This window comes from Aptenodytes patagonicus, chromosome 4, assembly GCF_965638725.1.
Source record: "Aptenodytes patagonicus chromosome 4, bAptPat1.pri.cur, whole genome shotgun sequence".
In the NCBI taxonomy this organism is placed as follows: Eukaryota; Metazoa; Chordata; class Aves; order Sphenisciformes; family Spheniscidae; genus Aptenodytes; species Aptenodytes patagonicus.
In genome coordinates this window covers 41,159,473-41,180,314 of record NC_134952.1, presented here as the reverse complement: position 1 = coordinate 41,180,314, position 20,842 = coordinate 41,159,473, and the positions used below count along the sequence as shown (strand labels likewise).

The window sequence follows — 20,842 nt, the reverse complement described above, 5'->3', positions numbered from 1 at the left end:
CTACTTTGTTCAGATTACTTGTGTTTTGGTTGGTTTTTTTAAGTTTAAAACTTTATATCATTACATCAACACCATAGGAGATTTTAATTTTTTTTCTTGAGAGAATAAAATGTAAAGATTTGGAAGCCATTTAAAAACACTCTACCTTAAAACCCACATTTTATTTCTAAAGAAAATCCTACAATTTCCATCAAGGCCCTCTATAGGTTTTGTCTGAAAGACCAAATGTTAGTATCTTCCATTCTTTTACCTCTAACATTGTCTTCTTCTATTTCCATATCGATTTCAAACTTCTGAACCCCTCAAAAGGTCTTTCTTTCTAGTTATATTGCTTATTCCTTTCTTCTTTTCATCATATTGCCTCTCTTCAACAGCTATCAGCACAATCATCTCTACGTTTTCCCCATTGTGCCTTAATGCAAAGCAATCCCTGCTTAATCACTTCACTATGCTACTGTACTCTCTTCCTTCAAATTCTTCCTTAATGTCCAATTTTACCTATATAAAATCATCCTGCTGCAGATTGAGAAGTAGGATGTGACCAGCTATGACTTAATTAATAAACATGCAGCACTTGTCATCTTATATTACATGTTCCCAGAAGAAATTAAAAAATGTTGTAGAATTTCACTTCCATGACTAAAAAGACACTAAAAAGAAAGTGCTTCCACAGAAAATTGAAAAGCAGGACAGCACTCAGAGCTACTTTTTTTTTTTTTTTTTTTTTTTTAGGAAGAGGAAGAAAAACAAAACACACTCTTGGGATACAAATGGGAAGATACTGAGAAGTGAGGAATGCTTACTGGAACTGCAAATACTATATTTTACTTGAGTTTTATTTACACTCTGTCAGTAGCACCTTCCTGCAAAGCTCATATACCAAAAGTGCAGCAAATGCACCTTTTGCTGAAGTCTAGTTTTATACCAGAGCTGCAGCAAATGCACTGCTTTTCTCAGATCACAATTAAAAAGACAGGGTTTTGTTAAAATTGATACTAAATTTATTGTGATACTCATTTGCTGTACAGTTGTATTGTTATCACTACTGGAAAAAAAAAAAATATGAAACTTTCACTATGTGAACCAAATAAAAATTCTTCAAAAACTGTCCAAGTGCAAATATCAGGGGTATTATAAATGTAAAGAGAAGAGTAATCCTTGCACTTAGTAGTAGCTGGTGATATTTTAGCAACTGTTATTTGGAACAATGTTGTCCCAGATGGCTGCAGTATGAATTTTGGGAGGACTACTGAAGTCCTATGTGATGACTAGTAAGAAGGAGATTAAAATATTTGGGGGGGGGGGGGAGAACAGAAAATTTAGCCTTCTTGAGACTAGTGTATTGTAGTATGAAAGTTGGCATGGACAAGCTAACAGAATACCTAAGCCATTTTTTTATATCAGTGGCCTTCCTTCATAAGGTCCTAGAGTGTATGTGTACAAAAATTCACAGTTCTGATATTAAATCCCTATTTGATGTTTATCTTTGACCCTCACAATTTTGGTGCTCTGAGTTTGATGTCTCTGCAGCTGAGCAAATGACAAGACTTATTTCTCATTCCTTACACGCTGGAACTGAAGTCTCTGTAATTCCCCGCCCCTCCCAAGCAAAAGATTTGTGACGACACATCAATGTGGGACTTGCTGGCCTGTCTCAAATCAGTCACGTGGTAAGATATCAGCAGGAATTATGCATTTTAATTGCATGAATTGGCTGAAAATTCTTCTGAAATAGAATTGTCAAATGGAATATTAACTGACAAAATATTTGATATAAGATCAATATTCACCTTTGCCTTTTTTACATTCTGATTTTCAATGGCCATCAGGTGCTTATGTGCTTTATGGTTTTTATAAAATCATACACGGTGTCTAAAATCTGAAGCAGAACAGCCCAAAAATGTGTATTTTTTTCTTGTTTTCTACTTAATCCTCCATATAAAACTATTAGGAGGAAAGAGCGTATTCTCACCTGTTTATATAGGGAGAATTAACAGTTCAAAACTATTGTATCAAGAAAGCAAAAATTGTCATTATGTGAGGCCAGCAGCATTCCATCCATTCTTCCATCTTGAATTTTAGTGCAGTAGCAGGCAATTCAAACAGGTTAAAAATCACATTGCCAAAATTGTTTAAGGTGCTTTTCAGAAATGAATGCATAGTCACAATATAAAATGAATCATTTTTCAATATTAGATATAACAATCCCTCAATACTTCTCCATAAGGAGCCTAAGCACTAAGCTGAATCAAATTTATTTTTGCTATATCTGCAGTATTGTTTTATCGTTACTAAATGTTTATTTTTTCAGAGTAATTAGAAACCCAAAATACCCCTTCTCCCCCAAAGTGAGCCTTTACTTTCACAAACTGTAGAAAAAGCTTTTTATAAATTTATATTCCTGTTTTGATACGGTATTTTTTCAAGAATTAGTATAAATTAATCATTTTAAATATATTCAACACTTTTTTCTAAGCATTTACATCTCTTATGAAATATCTTATTTCTAAAATGGCTTATTTATGAAATTGACATACAAGTGTCAAAATTACCATGAAGACTTAAATTCTCACACATTGAATTGAGGATTCCATCTGCCTTAGGGCAGTTGGAATACTTTTTGCCCTGTAAGAATATATATAAAAGTATAATTAGGTCCTATTAATGCTGGATTTTCATGCCTATGCCTAGTATGATGTTAAGCCTGTAAGAAATACAAAGTTTTCTACTATTAACAGAGACATTTCAATGTTAAAGATTAAATAAGCAAGCAAGACTAAATTTATTTACATCATTATCTGTGAATAAAAGCCTAATGTATTGAATAATAACATATATTGAAATTACAGCTCTGGAACTCACTGCTCCTAATGTAAGAATATTAAATAAGGTAGTCTGTAGTTACTACAGACAGGAGAATAACTCTTACAATATTAGAACAACTGACTTAAAATTCATATTGAATGTTATTGCATTTTTCTTTAATAAACCTTATTGTTTAACTACTAAGGAGTATTAAGCAGGAAATATAGTGAGATACTTTGCCAGATGCTAAAATTAAATTCCATATTTACCATTGATTAAGAAGGAAAATTATTTACTCTGTTAGTGACTTTGTGATTGTCAAGTGAGTGAGTATTTTATCTGACACTCTTACTACACAGACACACACACACGCTTTTAAGAACAGGCAATAATATATGTGATGAAGGTTAAGACCATTCTACTCTGAAGGAACTTGTAAAAATCCAATCTGAACACAAGCTTGGGAACTAAGAGTAGAACTGAAAATATGTTCCCAAAGAAAATAGAGATTGACCTCTGCCCATCATATTTTCTTTAAGAACCAAGCATTCCAAATCCAGGTTTTGTATGAAGAATATCAGCCAGCAACTGTTTGCTACTTCCTACTTATAAGGCCAAATTTAAAAACTGTTTCCAAATTACTCACAAAACTGATTGTACTTCAGGGGTCCTATGAGACTAGACAGAGTACTAACAACATAAAAAGGATCTTACTGAAGATACAAGCATGGCTCACACTTAGTGTGGTATTTACATTAAAGAACAGAAAATAACTCCTCAGCCTTATTTAGAAGTATAGTTGCCCAACAAAATCAAAGTGCAAAATATTGAGATTCGCTCATTTTTGTTTTAACCAACTTTCTAACAATAGTCAAATGAGAAACTGGACAACTGTTCTTTTTTAGAGGTAAATAAAAAGATTTAGAAGACTAACTTGCAAAGGATGCCAGCAGTGTTGTGACTATTTGGCTGTTGGTTTATTTCTTAATATGAAATAAAAATCATTACTTTCATCTAGTCTATGGTATCCTACAAACGCAGAGTCTGCCATTTTCAAAAAAGTACTGAAGTAAGAGAAAGCAATTCAACCTCTCATGGCTGATGAAGCAGAGGCTGTGTGTACATATTACTGATAGCATCCTAGGCTCCTTATGACTTGCTCTAAAACTCTGCTTAAAGCTCTCCTTTACTGGCATGCTGTGGAACAAACAAAAAAACTTTGATAATAGGCTGCAGATCCACTTAAATCACTAATGCAGACCAAATACTAACTCATTATTTATTTTCTAGTATTGAACCATTTCTTGTCACAATAACTTTTTTTTTTTTTTTTCGCTATCCTACCAGTGAAACCTTATCTATGTTTGTTAGGTATACTACAGCCAAGAGAGCTTAAGTAAAATTAGCTCTTCCTCGTGTTTGCTGCTGTAGAAACACAGATGCTCCATCTATTCCCAAGAGTTTATTTTATAAAGGAATTCAAACTACAAAATGAAGTTATGGATGAACCATAAAAAAGGCACATTTATCTTCAATTTAGTGCAAGTGGTATAAGTATGTCTTGCTGTGCTACAGAATGTTTCTTTTTTTCTGAAATAGATATGTGGCGACAATAATTCTAACCTCCAATGTGCCAAGTCCCACACGAAGCAAAAAATTACAGCACCTGCCCTCTGAAAAGTTTTCTATTGGGACAAATGACTGGGGTTGGGGACGTGGTTGCAATCTTAGTGCTTTCACAGAAGGAAGACCTGTTCTGCAGGAACTGGACTGATATCTTTTTCCACATAGCAAAGCTAACAGTTTGACGTCATTGTCTTTCAAACACCGGCAATTGAGACCTACCACTGACACATGCAAATTTATGCATGAGGTTTTCAAAATCAGCAGACATCCCTAAAGACATCAGTGAAACTTCTGCTTCTAAGTGGAGCTGATCATTTTGGAAAAATAAACCAGTCAAATAAATTACAGGCTTTAGTTATCCTGGGTTTTCCAGACAGCAAATTTGCAATCAAAGCTCTTAGTATGTTACAGTTCTAAGCATGTAGCATAATGTCAGTATTATGGAAATTGTGAACAAGTTGATATTTCTGAGATGTTATGACTTTTTACTTTGTTAGAATATATTTTAGTGTTCACATGTAGCTTACATTTCAGCCAGACTTTCTACACACTTTCAGTTCTTGGACAGCTACAGACAGCTGTGTAGCAAATACCTTTGAAACAACCTCCCCAACCTGTACTGGCTTGCAAGAGAAGGAAATGTGGTATCACGGAAAAAAAGGCGCGGGGGGGACACCAAGTCTTCTAATACTTTAAAACATAAAATGAATGAATACAAATTATTCTTGGTTTCAATTTTTACAGCTTCACATATGAAAACTGCTTGCAACAGCATTATCTCAATTTACCATATTAAGTGTACTGATGCCAAGAAGAAACCACACTTTCCAAGGCCAACAGAAAGAAAAGGGGGGGGGTGGGGGGGGGGTGGAAGATGTCCATTTCTGTTTTACAATCATTACTTTGAACTATACAGTTTCTAGTAATTCATTATTTTCAGAAAACAGATGTAATATATTTCCCTGCTGACAATTGTTACAGCCATAAACAAATCATAAGTGTTAAACACTAGAATGTACAGAGATTGTGTAAGGCAGAAGGTCATCATTTGGGACCACTACGGTAAGAATTATGTTTGCACTTAATATCTTATTGCATAAAATTCTCTAAAATAACAAGACTTCCAAATCTGCAAGCCTCTTATTAGAGCTATCTTTATCGTATTTATGAAATGCATCAATATGAAACTATTCACTTCCATCATGGCTGCTAGCAATACGTAATGCTGTTCAGTGGGAGGTTCAAAGCATCTGCTGTGAAGAGCACAGGAGTTGATAAGCAGTGACAATCTATACTCCCATTGATTTTGTAGAAAGCAGAGGAGAAAGAAAGAAAGAAACAGTTCCACTTGAGATGGCAGGAGGACGAAAATTAGAATATATGAATTACAATTAAAGTTGCTGGGACACTACAGTTAGAAAAACTAGTCCAGATGACCTGGAACTATACTATGGATATCAATTAAACACATAATAGATAGATCATGCTAAATGAAGGCAAAAAAAACAGGAACTATGAAAGAGAAATATCGTCATACCAATAACAGTCAATATTTTTCAAGTGCAAAGTGCAAACCTTGAAGAGATCCATGATTTCATAATCATCCCTATGCTTCACTATAATTCCAACATCTGCATTCAAGCACCCCCAAAAATTCAAAAATGAAAATATTTTTTCATTTTCTTCCTGAATTGCAGATTTTCTTCAGACTAAATACATTTTAAAAGTTGTCATAATCCAAAGTGTGAACATGACAGGTTGACATGACAGGTTCGCAGGTATGGTCACAGCAACTAAGCAGCATCCCCTTCCACACCAATAAGGAAAAATACATATAATTTGTGAGCTCTTAACATTCTCCTGTCACTGTCTGTGATGACAGCTGGGTACCACTAAAGGGAAAAAAGGCTGAACACGTCATTGTAAATGGGGGGTGGGGGGTAAGTAGTGTTAGCTGTTGTAATCACACTATTAATCACACCATTTTGAGTGGCTATTGGTCATTCAGCTGCTTATCAAATGAACAATGAGGACACAGTTTATCAATAACAACATGTTCTTTTAATATACAAAGTGATTCACTTTTTTCTCTGATTTTTTCTCTCTAATAAGAATGTAGGGATTTTGAATTTCACACTGTTTCTTCAGGCAATATCATTCAGTAACAATGAAGTATTTTGATTCAGTGGTCAAACAGTTCAATTGTTTTAAGAAAGAAAAAAATGCATTTAACACTTTTAAAAAAGCATGTCTCCAATTTTGAAATGTCAAGCACACCAAATAATTTGAACCGTACAATGAAAGTATTGATTTTACCTTCAGCAAAAAAACCCTGAACTGTCGTATACTTTCCCATTATTTCTGCCATTTGCAAATAATAAAATTCAACTGAATAAACTGCTGAAATTGCTAACCAGATACTAATCTATTTATCTATAAACTTAAGTATGTATATACGCGGAGGGGGCATATATTCCTCCTTTAGTCTTCTCATGACTATCTACTGTGCATCCAGATCAAGTCAAGACCATAAACAATTCAAAGCTGCATTCTGTCTAAATGGGTCACTTATAATGAGAAAGCATGACATTTACATGTAGAAAGCAGATTGATCAGGGAGTGGAAAAACAGAATATGGCATCAGCGCAGAAAAATATGCCTTTACAGGCAATTTATATTGAATGATTTGTCGAGTTCCTAAATCCTCCTCAAACATGGAAAAAAATTCAAAATAAATGCAAAATTAAAAGTATACATGATTTAATGTGGCAAATACTCACTAGGATTACCCTTTTTGCTTGCAGTAAATTAAAATGAAAAAACCTTGGTTCCTTTCACTACTGTAATGTCGCTTGTACAGAATAACACAAGTGAAAAGACTAAAAACACTATATTTCTCAGAGATTCACAAATTAATAAACAGTCTGCAATAATTTTAAATTGCACCTTTAAATGCTAACACATCCCATAACGTGCAGTTATTTTCAACTTGACCAGGAACAGTGGAACAGAAATGCTCTGAACATGCTGCGTACATCTTGCTAAAGCAATTTCAGCTGCAACGTGCAAAATGAATTTCAGCAAAATGCAAATCTGTACAATGCAAATATTAGAACTATAGCAATGCTGCTTCATCACATCGCAAAACAAAAGTGGATAAAAGGCAGAGGGAAATTTCAACACTGCCTAAATATATACAAAATATACCCCATGTCTTTGTTCAGTTTGGACTCTCATTCAAGGTGTAAATACTGGTTACATTGTTAGATATCCAACTGCAACCGGCTCCAAATACTGTGTGAGCAGCTCTCTCATAGTTCACACTAGACTCCCTTGACCCAGCTCGACAAGCGTGAAAACATGAAATAAATGAAGGTTAACAAAGACTGGTCTAGGAAGCAGGCTGCATTAAATGCTTGCAATATTATTATTATAGATGTAAAATTCACTGTTTAGACTCTTTTAATACTAGATATCAGATGACAGTCACTATATTAATGCTAGGTGCTATTGCAAAAGAGACAAGTGAAGTAAATGGTGGGGGGGGAGGGGGAGAATCTTTCCCCATCTGTCACATAAGGATATTCACTAACCTTACAGCATGCTGCTAAAGCAAATAAGGAACAGCAAAATAATTATCTCCTTGCAAAGAGAAAGCAATTTTATCACAATACCTTTCTGTGTTTGTCCCTCTTCCATATTCTCTTCCATGGCTACCTTTCTTCACTAGAAACAGCTACAGAGAATTAATCAAAAGCTTCAGTCAGATGTAGGAAAAAGTGTGGATTTTTTTTCCCTGGGAAGCTCCAACAGCAGAGGCTTAGGCAAGTCCTCAGAGCTTAGCTAAGGCTCCCTCACTCTCCTTGTTTGCTTGGAGACAGGCTGTCAAGTGTAATTTCATTCAAATTACTCTTCCGTGAAGATTATCAATTTTTCTTCTCAAAGCTGCCCATTGTGTACCACTGTAAGCAGGTATTCAAATGAACAGCCTGTGAATTTTGGGGGGAAATTTGGTCTGAGCCCTTATGGCAATGACACCGATTCATAAGCCTCACTTTGCATATAAAATGGAGAAAAGAAATTGAGGTTTGTATTGAAATCTGTGTTTTAAATTGGAAACAGGCTGTACTGAAAACAGATGGAGGGGTGTCCTCCTAACGGGAAGCAGACCACCAACCCATAATTCCCCCTATTTGCTACTGAAGTGGGAAAGCCCAGATGCCTGTGGGTTCTTTATGCTGTATTACTTGTCTTTCTCTCTCTCTCTCTCCCCCCCCCGTCCTCCCCCTCCTCCTGTATCAGCACATTTAAGAATAATATGACTCTTCATTTCCCTCCTTCTCATGTATCTGCATCATGTGGAACTAACAACAAATATACACTATTACCCTTACAATATTCTAGAAAACATCTTTATAACAGTACCATTTTGTATGCAACTGTGTGTTTATACACGCATACGAGCACAATTTAATACATGACATTAATCACTGCAAATTATATGCACCCTAATATTACTGACACATTATCTGTCAGTGTCACAGTAAACAGGAATTTAGGGGCAGTTCAGGGATTTAAAATGATACTTGCATCAATGCTTTTTCTGATTGCTAATATCCAAAATTAGCTGTACACTTCAAATACCTATTAAAAAACCTGGACCTTCTTAAAATGGTGAAGCACCACATGTGGGTATGTATGTGAGGAAGCACGTACAAACACACATACTGTTATGAATTTACTCAGGAAAAGCATAGGTTAAACACACTGTGAGGGCACCTACTCATTTGGGGAGCTCTGCAGTCTGATTTGGAATGCAAATTGGACGCTGCAGTCTAGCAATAAATTAGCATTTTTGTACCTTAGTCTACAGAGTAATGTAAAATCATTTTAAGACTTCCATTATTTCACCAAAAGTGCAATTAGAACACAAGTCCAATTTTTCTTTACAGTTTTCCCTTCTCATCCTTCTGGGAAAAAAGTGACTAAAACTTACCCAAAAATAAAAACTACTATGGCTGAAAATTCATATTTACATATAAATAATAAATAGCTTATCCATTTACTTTATGCCATCTAAATCGATTGACCTAGTGCTGCCTTCCAAGTCACCACAAAAAAAAAAAAAAAGCAAAGTTGGGGTTTTTTTGTTGTTCAGTTGGTGTTTTGGTTGTTTGGGTTATTTTGCACTGTTTGTATATAAATCTGTTCAAATCTGGTTCATACCAGAATAATTTTTATATATGAAGTTAAATTTATATATATAATTAAATAACTGAACGCATATTTATTTAGTTACCCAATGCATTTTCTACCCTTTTTTTTCCTTTTTAATTCACCTTTCTAGGGCTCTGTTTTCTGGAATCACTGAAGAACAATGATCAGGTTTTTTTAGTTCTCGGATCTAATTGATCATTTCAAAATCAACACATTGAGACTGCCTATACACATGGAAGTGCTGCGACATCATAGCATCTAAATGTCTTCCATCTTTCTAGGAATTATTCCTTCAGTTAGATTTTTAAAAAAAGGCATATTTCCTTTAAAACAGAAGATCTCCTGCGTAAGTCTCCCCTGCTATACTTTCTTTTCAAAGTATTTTCTTACATAAGCATTAATAAATCTTCATATTTAAAAAAGTGTCTGGTGAATATTTTACTTAGGGTGGCAATTGCTTTTAAGCTTTGTTTCTTGATAGCACCAAATATTTGAGATATCCAACCTCTTTAACAGTGATGTTTGCAACAAAGGAATCTATAGGTTGCTTATGAAACCAAATGACCTTGTTCCTTGAAACAATCATACAAACTTTGTTTCAAATATAAAAAGCATCCAAAAATAAAAGGCTGGAAAGACATAACTGGGAGAGGATACAATAAAGATTGTACAATCCTGAGTGGCATAGAAAAGGTGAATAAGAAACAACTTGTTCAATAAAGAGAGAGGGCTGCAAAGAAAGTAGGCTCAGAGGAAAACAAAGGCATAGTACACAATGTGTAGTTAAGCTGCAGAACTTGTTGCAGCAGGGTCTTGTAGAGGGGAAAAAAACAGAAAAGAGCAAGGAGAATCTGAAACACAAAGGTTCATGGATATGAAGATGCACTTCTGGTTCAGGAGATCCCTGAGCTGCAAATTATTGGAGAGTAGAGGAATATTTTGTGGAAAAGTTTTATCTTTTTCTTATACTACTTCCAAGACAGTCTGCTTTTGGACACAAACATATGAGATGTTGGGCTGAGTCAATCCTTGATCTAGTCCCCACTATGGTCATTTTCACATCAGGTTCACACACACCTTAATTTTAATGACAGGATTTTTAACTTCCTAAAAAGCCTACACTCATATGTCAGAGGTTAAGATGAAATCACAGTAACTGGTGAAGCGAAGTATAGCATTTCCAAACAATGGCTTTGAGCTTTCCCCCCACCCCTTGCAATACTCTATTTTTCTGTGTAGATATTATTGTCATAAAGGTACTAACAGCTCCTCCTGTTAAACAACAACAACTCCAAACTATACAAGTGTCGAAGCTCCTTCTTAAGAGGACTCTGATTAGTTTCAGGTGCTATTAACTGGCCATTCATTCACAGCTTGTGTGTGAGTGTGTGCGAGAGAGAGAATGTGAAAGAGATTTTATGTCAGCTTCCTTCATATTTAGCTGCATTTTATTAACATATTAACATTGAAACGGAAATCTGCCTCCTAGAAGTTTCTTTAAAAACTGTTCCAAGGACCTTTCAAGATGAAATTATGAATAGGTTTTAATCCTAAAACCAAACAACAGAACAGCTCTGCAAGTGTTAAGAGTAACAAACAAAACCAGAAAATGCCAGCTTTATGTGATTTTCTAAGCAGCAACCATAGAGGCTTTCTTTCTTCAGCATACTGTGAACCATGTTTACCACCAGTGATATACATGCTACTTTAAAACTATATCCAAAACTACCCAAGCTGCTAACCTTCTCTTTGTGGGTACGCTTCTGGCACAGAAGGAAACTATTTTAGTAGGAACTATACGACTGTCTAAAATTCCCTCTTAATGTGAGATGCGATTATTGGTGCAAGTGATCATTGGACAACCATGCCAATTGTAAATGGCAAGGCAAGACAGAACATCCAACTGTATAATGAGACTAAATAAACAGTTAATCAAGAGAATAATTGGAAGCTGATGACATTAACAGATCCCCTGGTATCCATTATGATATTATGAAATGTAGTTGAGCACTTACAGCTTTAAACAGCATGACAAGACACCTGACTTTTACTCCCAGTTTTGTATGACCTTCAAATCAGTTTACCACTCCATCCTTCAGTCCTATTGATTTTCAACTACATAATAATGATAATGTGGTGCAATGATGTCTTGATCAACACATGAAAACATAATTTAAAAGCACAATGTTATTTATGTTGCTAATTCTACTACCTCAATAACTGAGCAAGAAAAATCAAAAGCCAGCTCGAATTACCTCAGCTATGTTGCAGTACTTTGCCTATGACTGCATGAACAAGTTGCAATAGATTTGGGGAGCGAAGCAATACCCGTTCTTTGTGTTTCAGGGGAATTAACTTTGAACTAATGCCAGTCAGGTACCACAGACTGACTGCCCTTTAGGGGTTGGGGTGGCGTAAGGTGCACTCCTAGAAAGCATGTTCTGGTTTTATTATATGAAAAACAATTTATGTTCTTAGAGAATATTCTGTGATGCAAACCAAAATACAGCAGGTGGGGAAAACTAGGACATTCATTTTAAAAGCTCACTCCTGAACTCAGCAAAACACTAACGTAGATGCACACGTAGTAATTATTTTATTAAAATTAGGCAGCAGATTATGGAAATCTGTGAAAGGCTCGGAGAAAAATTAAAATTGGATGATCAAATTTGATATTGAGTGCTCCACAAGTAATATTTATATTTTATATTCAATATAGAAATATAACTATAAAATGATGGCACAAGATATTTCGTCTTTGTAATATCCCAACAGAGTAAGATTAGAGGAAGCATTGAGAAGATTTAAGACTTCCAAAATGTGTCTAATTGCCTGTTCTGGGATATGTATTTCTTATTTACAGCTTCACAAGATTTTTATCAAAATAAACAAACAGCACATGGTTCATCCCAGAGTTTAACTCATGCCAGACATTCACACAAGTGTCCAGAGAAAGGAGAAATGCTTAATGACATGAAAAATTATCAGAATTAGTGGGAAAATGGAATGTTAAGACAGGAAGGAAGGAAGCAGAAGGTAAACTGTAACATTGGTAGAATATTGTTGCTCATCCCAATGATGGGATTGTGTATAGTTCTACTAATTCTCAAAAATTATTTTTCTGAGGACATTACATTCTTCTAGAGGAACAAAGTAACAGTTTAAAACAGTTATCAAAGAAATAGCAGGGTGGTCATATAACCTAAAGACATTTCAGAATAGGCCTTCACCCAATACAAGTAAGTCTATTACTACTTAAAAGAAATATTTGCATTCTGACTAATAATATCAATCATTGTTTGCTAAGCAGAGAAAAAAAGAAGAAGTGATATACAAACACTGAATACTAAAAAAGAGGTTTGAGAGGTTATTACAATCCTATTTGTGCTCAAGTCTGGATGTTACATTTGACAGAAGTGTAATGGACATACTTTCTTTAACAACCTTAATTTATTCTCATTTCTTTCTACATCCTTCTATATTATAACACTTCTAGCAACAGGGATTTTATTGAAGAGGAGAGTTTGAAGGGGACTTGCATATAGCCTCATTATGTTCTATACTAATAACACTAACATCATTATCATGTCCAGAAAATTAACCCCTTTGCAAAATTCTCATCTGGTTAAAAAAATTTCTTCACTGAGAAAATCTTTCACCACTGTGTATGATATCCAGCCTTAAAACACAACAGATAAGAATTTGTTCCTCTCAGTACTCAAATATATATTTCATATACGCTGTAGCAATCAAGAGGAGAAAGATAATAAAAAACTGATTAATAGGACCTCTGCTTCAGAATACCAATCTTAATATACTGTAATATAATCTGTAATGTAATATAATCTGTAATGTAATAATCTGTAGCTATTCTAAGTATTATCTATAACTTAAAACCTTCAGTCTGACTGGATATGTTTCATTATTATTATCAGTAAAGTTTTACTTTTGAAAATAGGTAAATTTTTCCAGATTAAAAAGAGTTAACACTGCCAATACCAGCCCCCTAAAATTCTGAAGAACTTGAATCATTTTCATAAATAAAAATAAGAAAAGTATGCCTTTTTTAACAAGCCAAGTGTGAATCAATACCTTTGGGAACAAAAGTAGTTGGCCACATTCCCAAAGGGTACTGTTACTCATCCAGTAAGCTTTCACTCTGAAAAGATGCTGACGGTAGAGGGAATAACGGAGGACAGTCAGCTGAACACGAATGCCAGACAGTAAAATTCAGCGAGATCCCCAATACCGCATTTATACATAAGGGACTCTAATTTGTATGGCTAGATTCTCCACATGGACACTCTAAGTCTCAACTCTAAGCCTATGAGTATATTTAAAGCCCAATGGCAGCTGGCTGTTCACATCCCCTTTCAAAATTGGAGACCATGCCATAAGCACAGCATTGTGATCATCCAAGAGAACTCTTTTCCCCCCAGATAGCGTTGTGGTTAGTGGATGTACTGATAAATACCCACACTGATGTTCATTGGATGATAAAGAAGAACATTTCACAGGGTAGCATATACACACGCACACAGTTCTAGTTGACCCTGCTTTTACCCGGGACTTGGGCTACACTATCTCCAGGGGTCTTCTCCAACCCCAACCACACTGTGATTGTATTCTAAGATTTCCTACTGGTGTAACTATTATATGAAATATTCCATATAGTTTTTGGTACCATCAATGCAAAGATGCTGCTGAAAACTGGAGCTACTTCAAAAAATGGTTAAGGAAAACATCCTTTCAATTTAAAAACTCAAAGCGATTAGTCTGGTGAATTTAACAAAAAAGTTAAGGAGCATCTACATTACATTGAAGTATTTACAAGAAAACATCTAATTGAAAGCTGCTCAAGTTAAGTCAATATTGCTGGAATTTGAAACTAGACAAATTAAGAACAGAAATTATATTCAAATTTTTCTTCGAAACACTAGAGAAATTTGGCAAGATTGGATTCTTAAACAAAAAAAAAAAAAATCAAGATCTGATATTTTCCTAGCTATACTTTAGTTTAATTAGGTCATAGGAATTCTCTGATTAACTCCTGCATTATGCAGGAGTTTGGACTAGATGACCACACTAGTCCCTTCTGGTTTTTTAATCACTTAATTAATTAAAATTGTAATTATGTTTGCTGAGAGATTTCATATCTTAATGTGCTCTGAGATTCCCTTGACTTCTGTGGTCTTTGTACACCAAAGTGTTCATTCAAATAGCTTCAAAATTTAGAGGTTTGATATATGTAAGAATTAGTTACAGCCAACGCCTTTGCTTTTTCTTCCCTTCCCACTAGTCTTTTGGAGTAAGTTGCTGACACACTGTGATTAAAGATGTTATTTGCCCCACATGCAACAACAGTATGTGTATCTCCCTGTGTGCCTCTGTTCCATTAGAGGTATCAATCTACTAAAGCATTCAAGTTTCTCTTTGACTCTGTGAAGTCTCTCTCTTGTGTTCAAAGCTTAAGAAATTTCTGAAAGCACCTTTTGATGATTTCAAAAGGTTGTACTTGGCCTAAACCTTTGTCTTGACAAGGACTACATTTACTTCTAAGTTAGGAGCTGAGAAGGCAGCTGGCCACAGAAGAATATGCAACACATACACAACATACAATTAAAGTAACAAGAACAAATAAACATAACAGTATGGAAAGAAGGGCGGGGGGAAAGATAAAAATGCACAGACAAGAATGCACCTTTTTTCAAAATGGTTCTCATTAGCAGTCATATCTTGCTTCTACTTACCAAAGGGAAAGAAGAGTCTGACCATTCCCATTGGGAAACAGCAGCTTCCCATATGAGGTGCTGCTTCCCAGGGAAAGAAAGCATCACATTTTTACAACTGAACTCATGCTCCCTTCACTTCCATCACAGTTCAGTGTGTGCAAGTGTAAGCGACAAAATTCAAGGCAGCTTTAAAACACAATTATCCTTTAAATCTTACCTCAAGGTTCACTATTTGTTATCCACACCCTGCCTACAAGATTCAGATGGAGAAGTTGGTTTACTCTTAGTGATGGGGCATCTCTTTAAACTCATCCATTTCTTCTGCTTTCCACTTCAGGTTCTACAGTTTCTCCACATGAATCACAACACAAAAGAAATAGCCAAGTTACTGCACATGTACAGCACACAGACCACAGAACAGTAAGCTACCCAATAGACTACCTGAAATACCCAAGTTGGTTAATTTAAAGTTCTCTCTCCATTATTCCCTAAGTTGTAGTTTAGACATTGTCTTTGTTCACACATTATTTGACACTGAAGAGTCTTTGCAGTTCAGACTTTTGAACATCACAAGGCATAAGAACAATAATCAGGAATTACTAATGCTTGGCTTTCCACACCATGGAGTGAAAAGTTACGTAAAATAAAATGAATGCAAAATATAAGTGTATGAACGATACATGCCAGATTTTAAAACAAAAGTCCATGGGAAAAATTCTAATGATCTTTAGTAGAGCTGAAGGTGTTATTTAGTCTCAATAGAAACTCAGAAAACAGACATGAAAAGTGTCCTGACTTTTTAAACTGTTGCTTTTTAGAAGTGTAAAATTTATATATATATACTCTATAAAATGTATATATTACTATATACATTTCAAAAGAAAGAATACAATCATTACAATAGTAATGATTTTCTCATGAGAAAAGCAGCACGTTATGGCTTCTCGTTAACCGCATGGAAACATTAATGAAAATTACGCATCTAAGACTATCCACGCATCATAAAGTGCATGGGAGGCACAGGCAGGGTGCTGAGGAGGTCATTTTGCTTCAGAGAATTTTCATGTCAGCTAAGGTAGAATGTTATGGAAGATTCAGCTGAGCTTTATGGAATATAAGAAGTTAGAGAAAGAAAAAAAGAATAGAACAAACGAGATGTCCTTGCAATGGCAGTAAATATTTGGTTGCTAACAAGTTCAGATGCCCCACTGCGGATTCTTTTCTTCAAGGCCTGGTTAGGGAGCAGCTACAGTAGATTCTTTGTGTAGATGCCAGCTACATTTTTGCTACCACTGGCCTTTTCTCCAACTGCATCCATTCCATCCAAGCTCTGAAGGCAATAAGGAAGGAAAAACAAGCCAAAAAAGGGAGATTAGCAGTAGAGTAAAAAAGAGAAACAAACAAAAGACTGCTGGGTGAGAACTCCCACTGGCACAAAAAGCTCAAGGCTTATGGAGAATTGTGAAGCTGACAAAATCATAGATGTTTAATGCTTATTTTAAGGTCAAGTTTAGTTGCCTGTGTTCATTTGTTAAAATTGGAGAGATCACAAATATTCAATTTGTAAAATAATGAAAGTTAAACTATGCTTTTAACAATTTACCAGCAAGCTTTTTACTCCTTAGTATATCTCCTAATGAGCAATGCATCACTGTCTCTGATGGCCTACATGTGACAAATGTAAGGAATCTAAAACAGGCATCACTGTCATTCTCTTAGAGTAACTGTCATGACAAAAAACAAAAACAAAACTTTTTTTTTTAAAAAAAACCTAGGAAAAAACAGATTGCATACTTCTAACGCTGTTAGGAGAGAGAGAGAAGTTCTAGAGATGAAGTGCTCCTATATATATATGCATGTGTGCTTTATATAAGTACATATGTGTGTATATATATACACATGTAGATGTATACATACAAAACACACACATGTATACATATATATTCCTATGCAGTTCTATTCAGTTGCAAAATATTCAACAAATGAGACCTTTCTGGAATATGCATGCCCAGCAACAAAAGGCATGTAAATCGTGTCCTAACAGAACATACACAGAGTGCTGCACTGCATCCCTCACCCCATCCCCTTATCATTCCTAGAAAATAAGAGAAAAAGATTTAAAAACCATAACTGAAATTGACTGTTCAATTACAGGCTACAAAAGAACAGTTTATAAATATCTTCCATAAGCACTGGTTTAATGATGCTGGTTCAGCAAACTCCCTGGATCCTGTAATCCCGTTTTTAATCTCTGTTATATACTTAGTGCCTTTGAAAGGATCAAAGTAGCATACAGTATCCTTCATACACAGCAACAGTATAACAGGACAGGTTGGGGGAAACAAAGATTAACAAACTCTTTTTTTTTTTTTTTTTTAAGTGGCACATTTTGGGTGGTATTCAAGCTAAGATTCCTTTACAAACTCTAATTGCAATCTCTTAATACAACATGATTAGAGGATCTTCCTAATCTGGAAAACTAAATCACATAAATGGATTGCAGGTCAGTTTTCAGACGACCGGGGGGAAAAAAAAAAAGTTTCCCACAAAGAGAGTAAAAACTGTTGATTAAAACACAGCAAACCAAAACACATTTCCTGAATTATCACCTTTACTCTAGCATAGGTAAACTGATTTGTTTTAGATATCAGACACCTCTAAGCCTTCTTTGCACCTATTAAAATCTAGTGTTTTAACAAGGGAGGAATTGCATTCTACACTGTAGAAATGGCATCAAATAAAAAGTATCAAAAAATACTCTGATGAGAGACTCTAAAGAAGTTTACTGGTCTGTCTCTCAAACTATGGTCGAAAGCATAATTATAATGGAAAATTCTGGCTGAACAAAATCAGGATTTTTTTTATGTTATTATGCTCATGACACTTATCCTACTAGCACAAAAAAATTGGATTTTTTGTTTTACCATTAAGAATTCAGGTGTGGGTCACAGTAACTTGAACACTCTTTCCTTAATTGTACAATGCATTATAAACATGAAGATTCTTTATGACTTTCTGAATCTGTCTGCTAACATTGTAGATCATAAGAATGCATATCTACTTCAAAAACTATTTTCTAACCATTTCAAAAATATTTTGTATACCTCTCATACAGTACCTAAAAGAAGTAATCTGAGATGTTCAGGTGTGAAATTTGAGATGTTATGCAGATGTTCATCTGCATAGATTTCTTAAAGGACAAGTTCAATAAAATACTAACTTACTAGTGTGCCTTTTTTAATTACCCTGCACTAACAAGTTATTTTATTGATTTCTTAAACAATTTTTCATGATACTTGTAATAATAAGAGGAATCAAAACGTTGTACCTTTGAGTGTTTTGTTTATTTTTAAAGAGAAAGAGTGATTTACACATATCCAAATGTAGATATAGTTTTGCCCTGACTGAAGCCATTGATAAACAAAGCACATCAGTATGGAAGGAAAACAATCAGTGAGACACTGTAATACTAGATTTTAAAATATACAGCAATACACAGAAAAAGCTATGACAAGACAGAGAAAAAGAACAAAGAATAACAACTATTGTTTTACTAAAGTTCAAATGGGGAACCATGTAAAAATAAGGACACTTGTTAAAAAGAAACAAACGGTACAGCTAAAAAAATCAAATCCTCACAGAAGGCATAAAGACTTTTGAAATTCACTACACTGGAAGCACAGCATGCACCTAATATAAAGATTTGGGAAAGGGTGGAAGCTGGCATGGATAAACATGGGATTTGCTATGACTAGTGGATTTTTCCCCATGTTTTTCATCCTCTGAACAGGTTATAGTAACATGATTTCAAGCTTGCAAGAGGTACCTCTGTCCTGGTTTCAGCAGGGATAGAGTTAATTTCCTTCCTAGTAGCTGGTACAGTGCTGTGTTTTGGATTTAGCATGAGAATAATGTTGATAACACACCGATGTTTTAGTTGTTGCTAAGCAGTGCTTACACTAGTCAAGGACTTTTCAGCTTCCCATGCTCTACCGACTGAGAAGGCTGGAGGTGCACAAGAAGCTGGGAGGGGACACAGCCAGGACAGCTGACCCCAACTGGCCCAAGGGACATTCCGTACCATGTGACGTCATGCTCAGTACATAAACTGGGGGAAAGCTGGCCGGGGGGCCGCTACTTGGGGACTGGCTGGGCATCGGTCGATGGGTGATGAGCAATTGCACTGTGCATCACTTGCTTTCTATATTATTAGTAGTAGTAGTATTAGTATTAGTATTATTACATTGTTATTGTTATTGTTATTATTATTTTATTTCAATTATTAAACTGTTTTTATCTCAACCCACGAGTTTTTCTCACTTCTACTCTTCCAATTCTCTCCCCCATCCCACTGGGGCGGGGGGCAGAGTGAGCGAGTGGCTGTGTGGTGCTCAGTTGCCAACTGAGGTTAAACCACAACAGTCCTTTTTGGCGCCCAACGTGGGGCACGAAGGATTTGAGATAATAACAGATTAACCGGAGCGTATTAAGGAATTTATATCTGTTAACAGTTGTGAGTCACAATGTTGGTTTCTCTGTTCTAGATACTGGTTTGTCTAATCTGCATTGTGCTCGTTTTTTTGCTGTATATGTTAAAGATTGGTGTTGGTTTTTGCAGTTTGCTGTGCTCTGCAGTGATTGGTGATATTCCGCTTCAGAGGTTTATTTTTAAAACATTGACCTTGGTCTTAATTTGGTATCTGAATTTCGCAATGAAGCCATTACTGTACTATGGATACCACTTCATGGAGACAACTAGCAATTACAGTAACTTTTCAGTATTTTGAACATCCTTGGGTAGTTAAGATATTTCTATTGGTATTTCAGTATTCTTAGTCGGTAGAGCATGGGAAACTGAAAAGTCCTTGACTAGTGTAAGCACTGCTTAGCAACAACTAAAACATCGGCGTGTTATCAACATTATTCTCATCCTAAATCCAAAACACAGCACTGTACCAGCTACTAGGAAGGAAATTAACTCTATCCCTGCCGAAACCAGGACAACCTCTTAGGAATTCAGCTGCAGTTGTCATTCACTACATGCATATTTCATTATAATATGAACTTTGGAAGGAAGGATGAAATATCGTATCAGAGCAAAAACAATGGTAGATGCAATAGGAAGAATCTCCCATGAAAGAAGAGACATTCTATAGTTTGCTTCTGAAGTATCATCCCTTTAAACCTTTCCCTCCTTTTCTCAGAAGCAAGTAACACATACCTTCAGAGCAGAGGCTCAAATTATGCACAGTCTGAATCATCCTTTCTCTCTTTCTGAATCAGCACAAAAAATGTTTTTTTGTGTATTTTTACAGATATCACATGCTTACAATGCTTCAGCTCATTTTAACATACACGTACAGAAAAACTGTTACAGTGGGAACCATGTCTGAAGACATAATGAGGAATTAGTGATCCTGAGGTATATGCTGACCCAACTAAGCCTCCCTAGCTAGTACCCT

The 20,842-nt window shown here is 35.4% G+C and overlaps 1 protein-coding gene across 1 annotated transcript in view; it reads right to left on the bottom strand.

Moving 5' to 3' along the window:
- The window catches only part of GPM6A (glycoprotein M6A), a 138,024-nt gene extending 129,363 nt beyond the window's left edge, over positions 1–8,661 (bottom strand). The window contains exon 1 of the mRNA XM_076336493.1: positions 8,106–8,661. Within this exon, the coding sequence (XP_076192608.1) occupies positions 8,106–8,142 (37 nt within the window). The 5' untranslated portion in view covers positions 8,143–8,661. The remainder of the gene's footprint in view (positions 1–8,105) is intronic.
- Between the last annotated feature and the right edge of the window lie 12,181 nt (positions 8,662–20,842).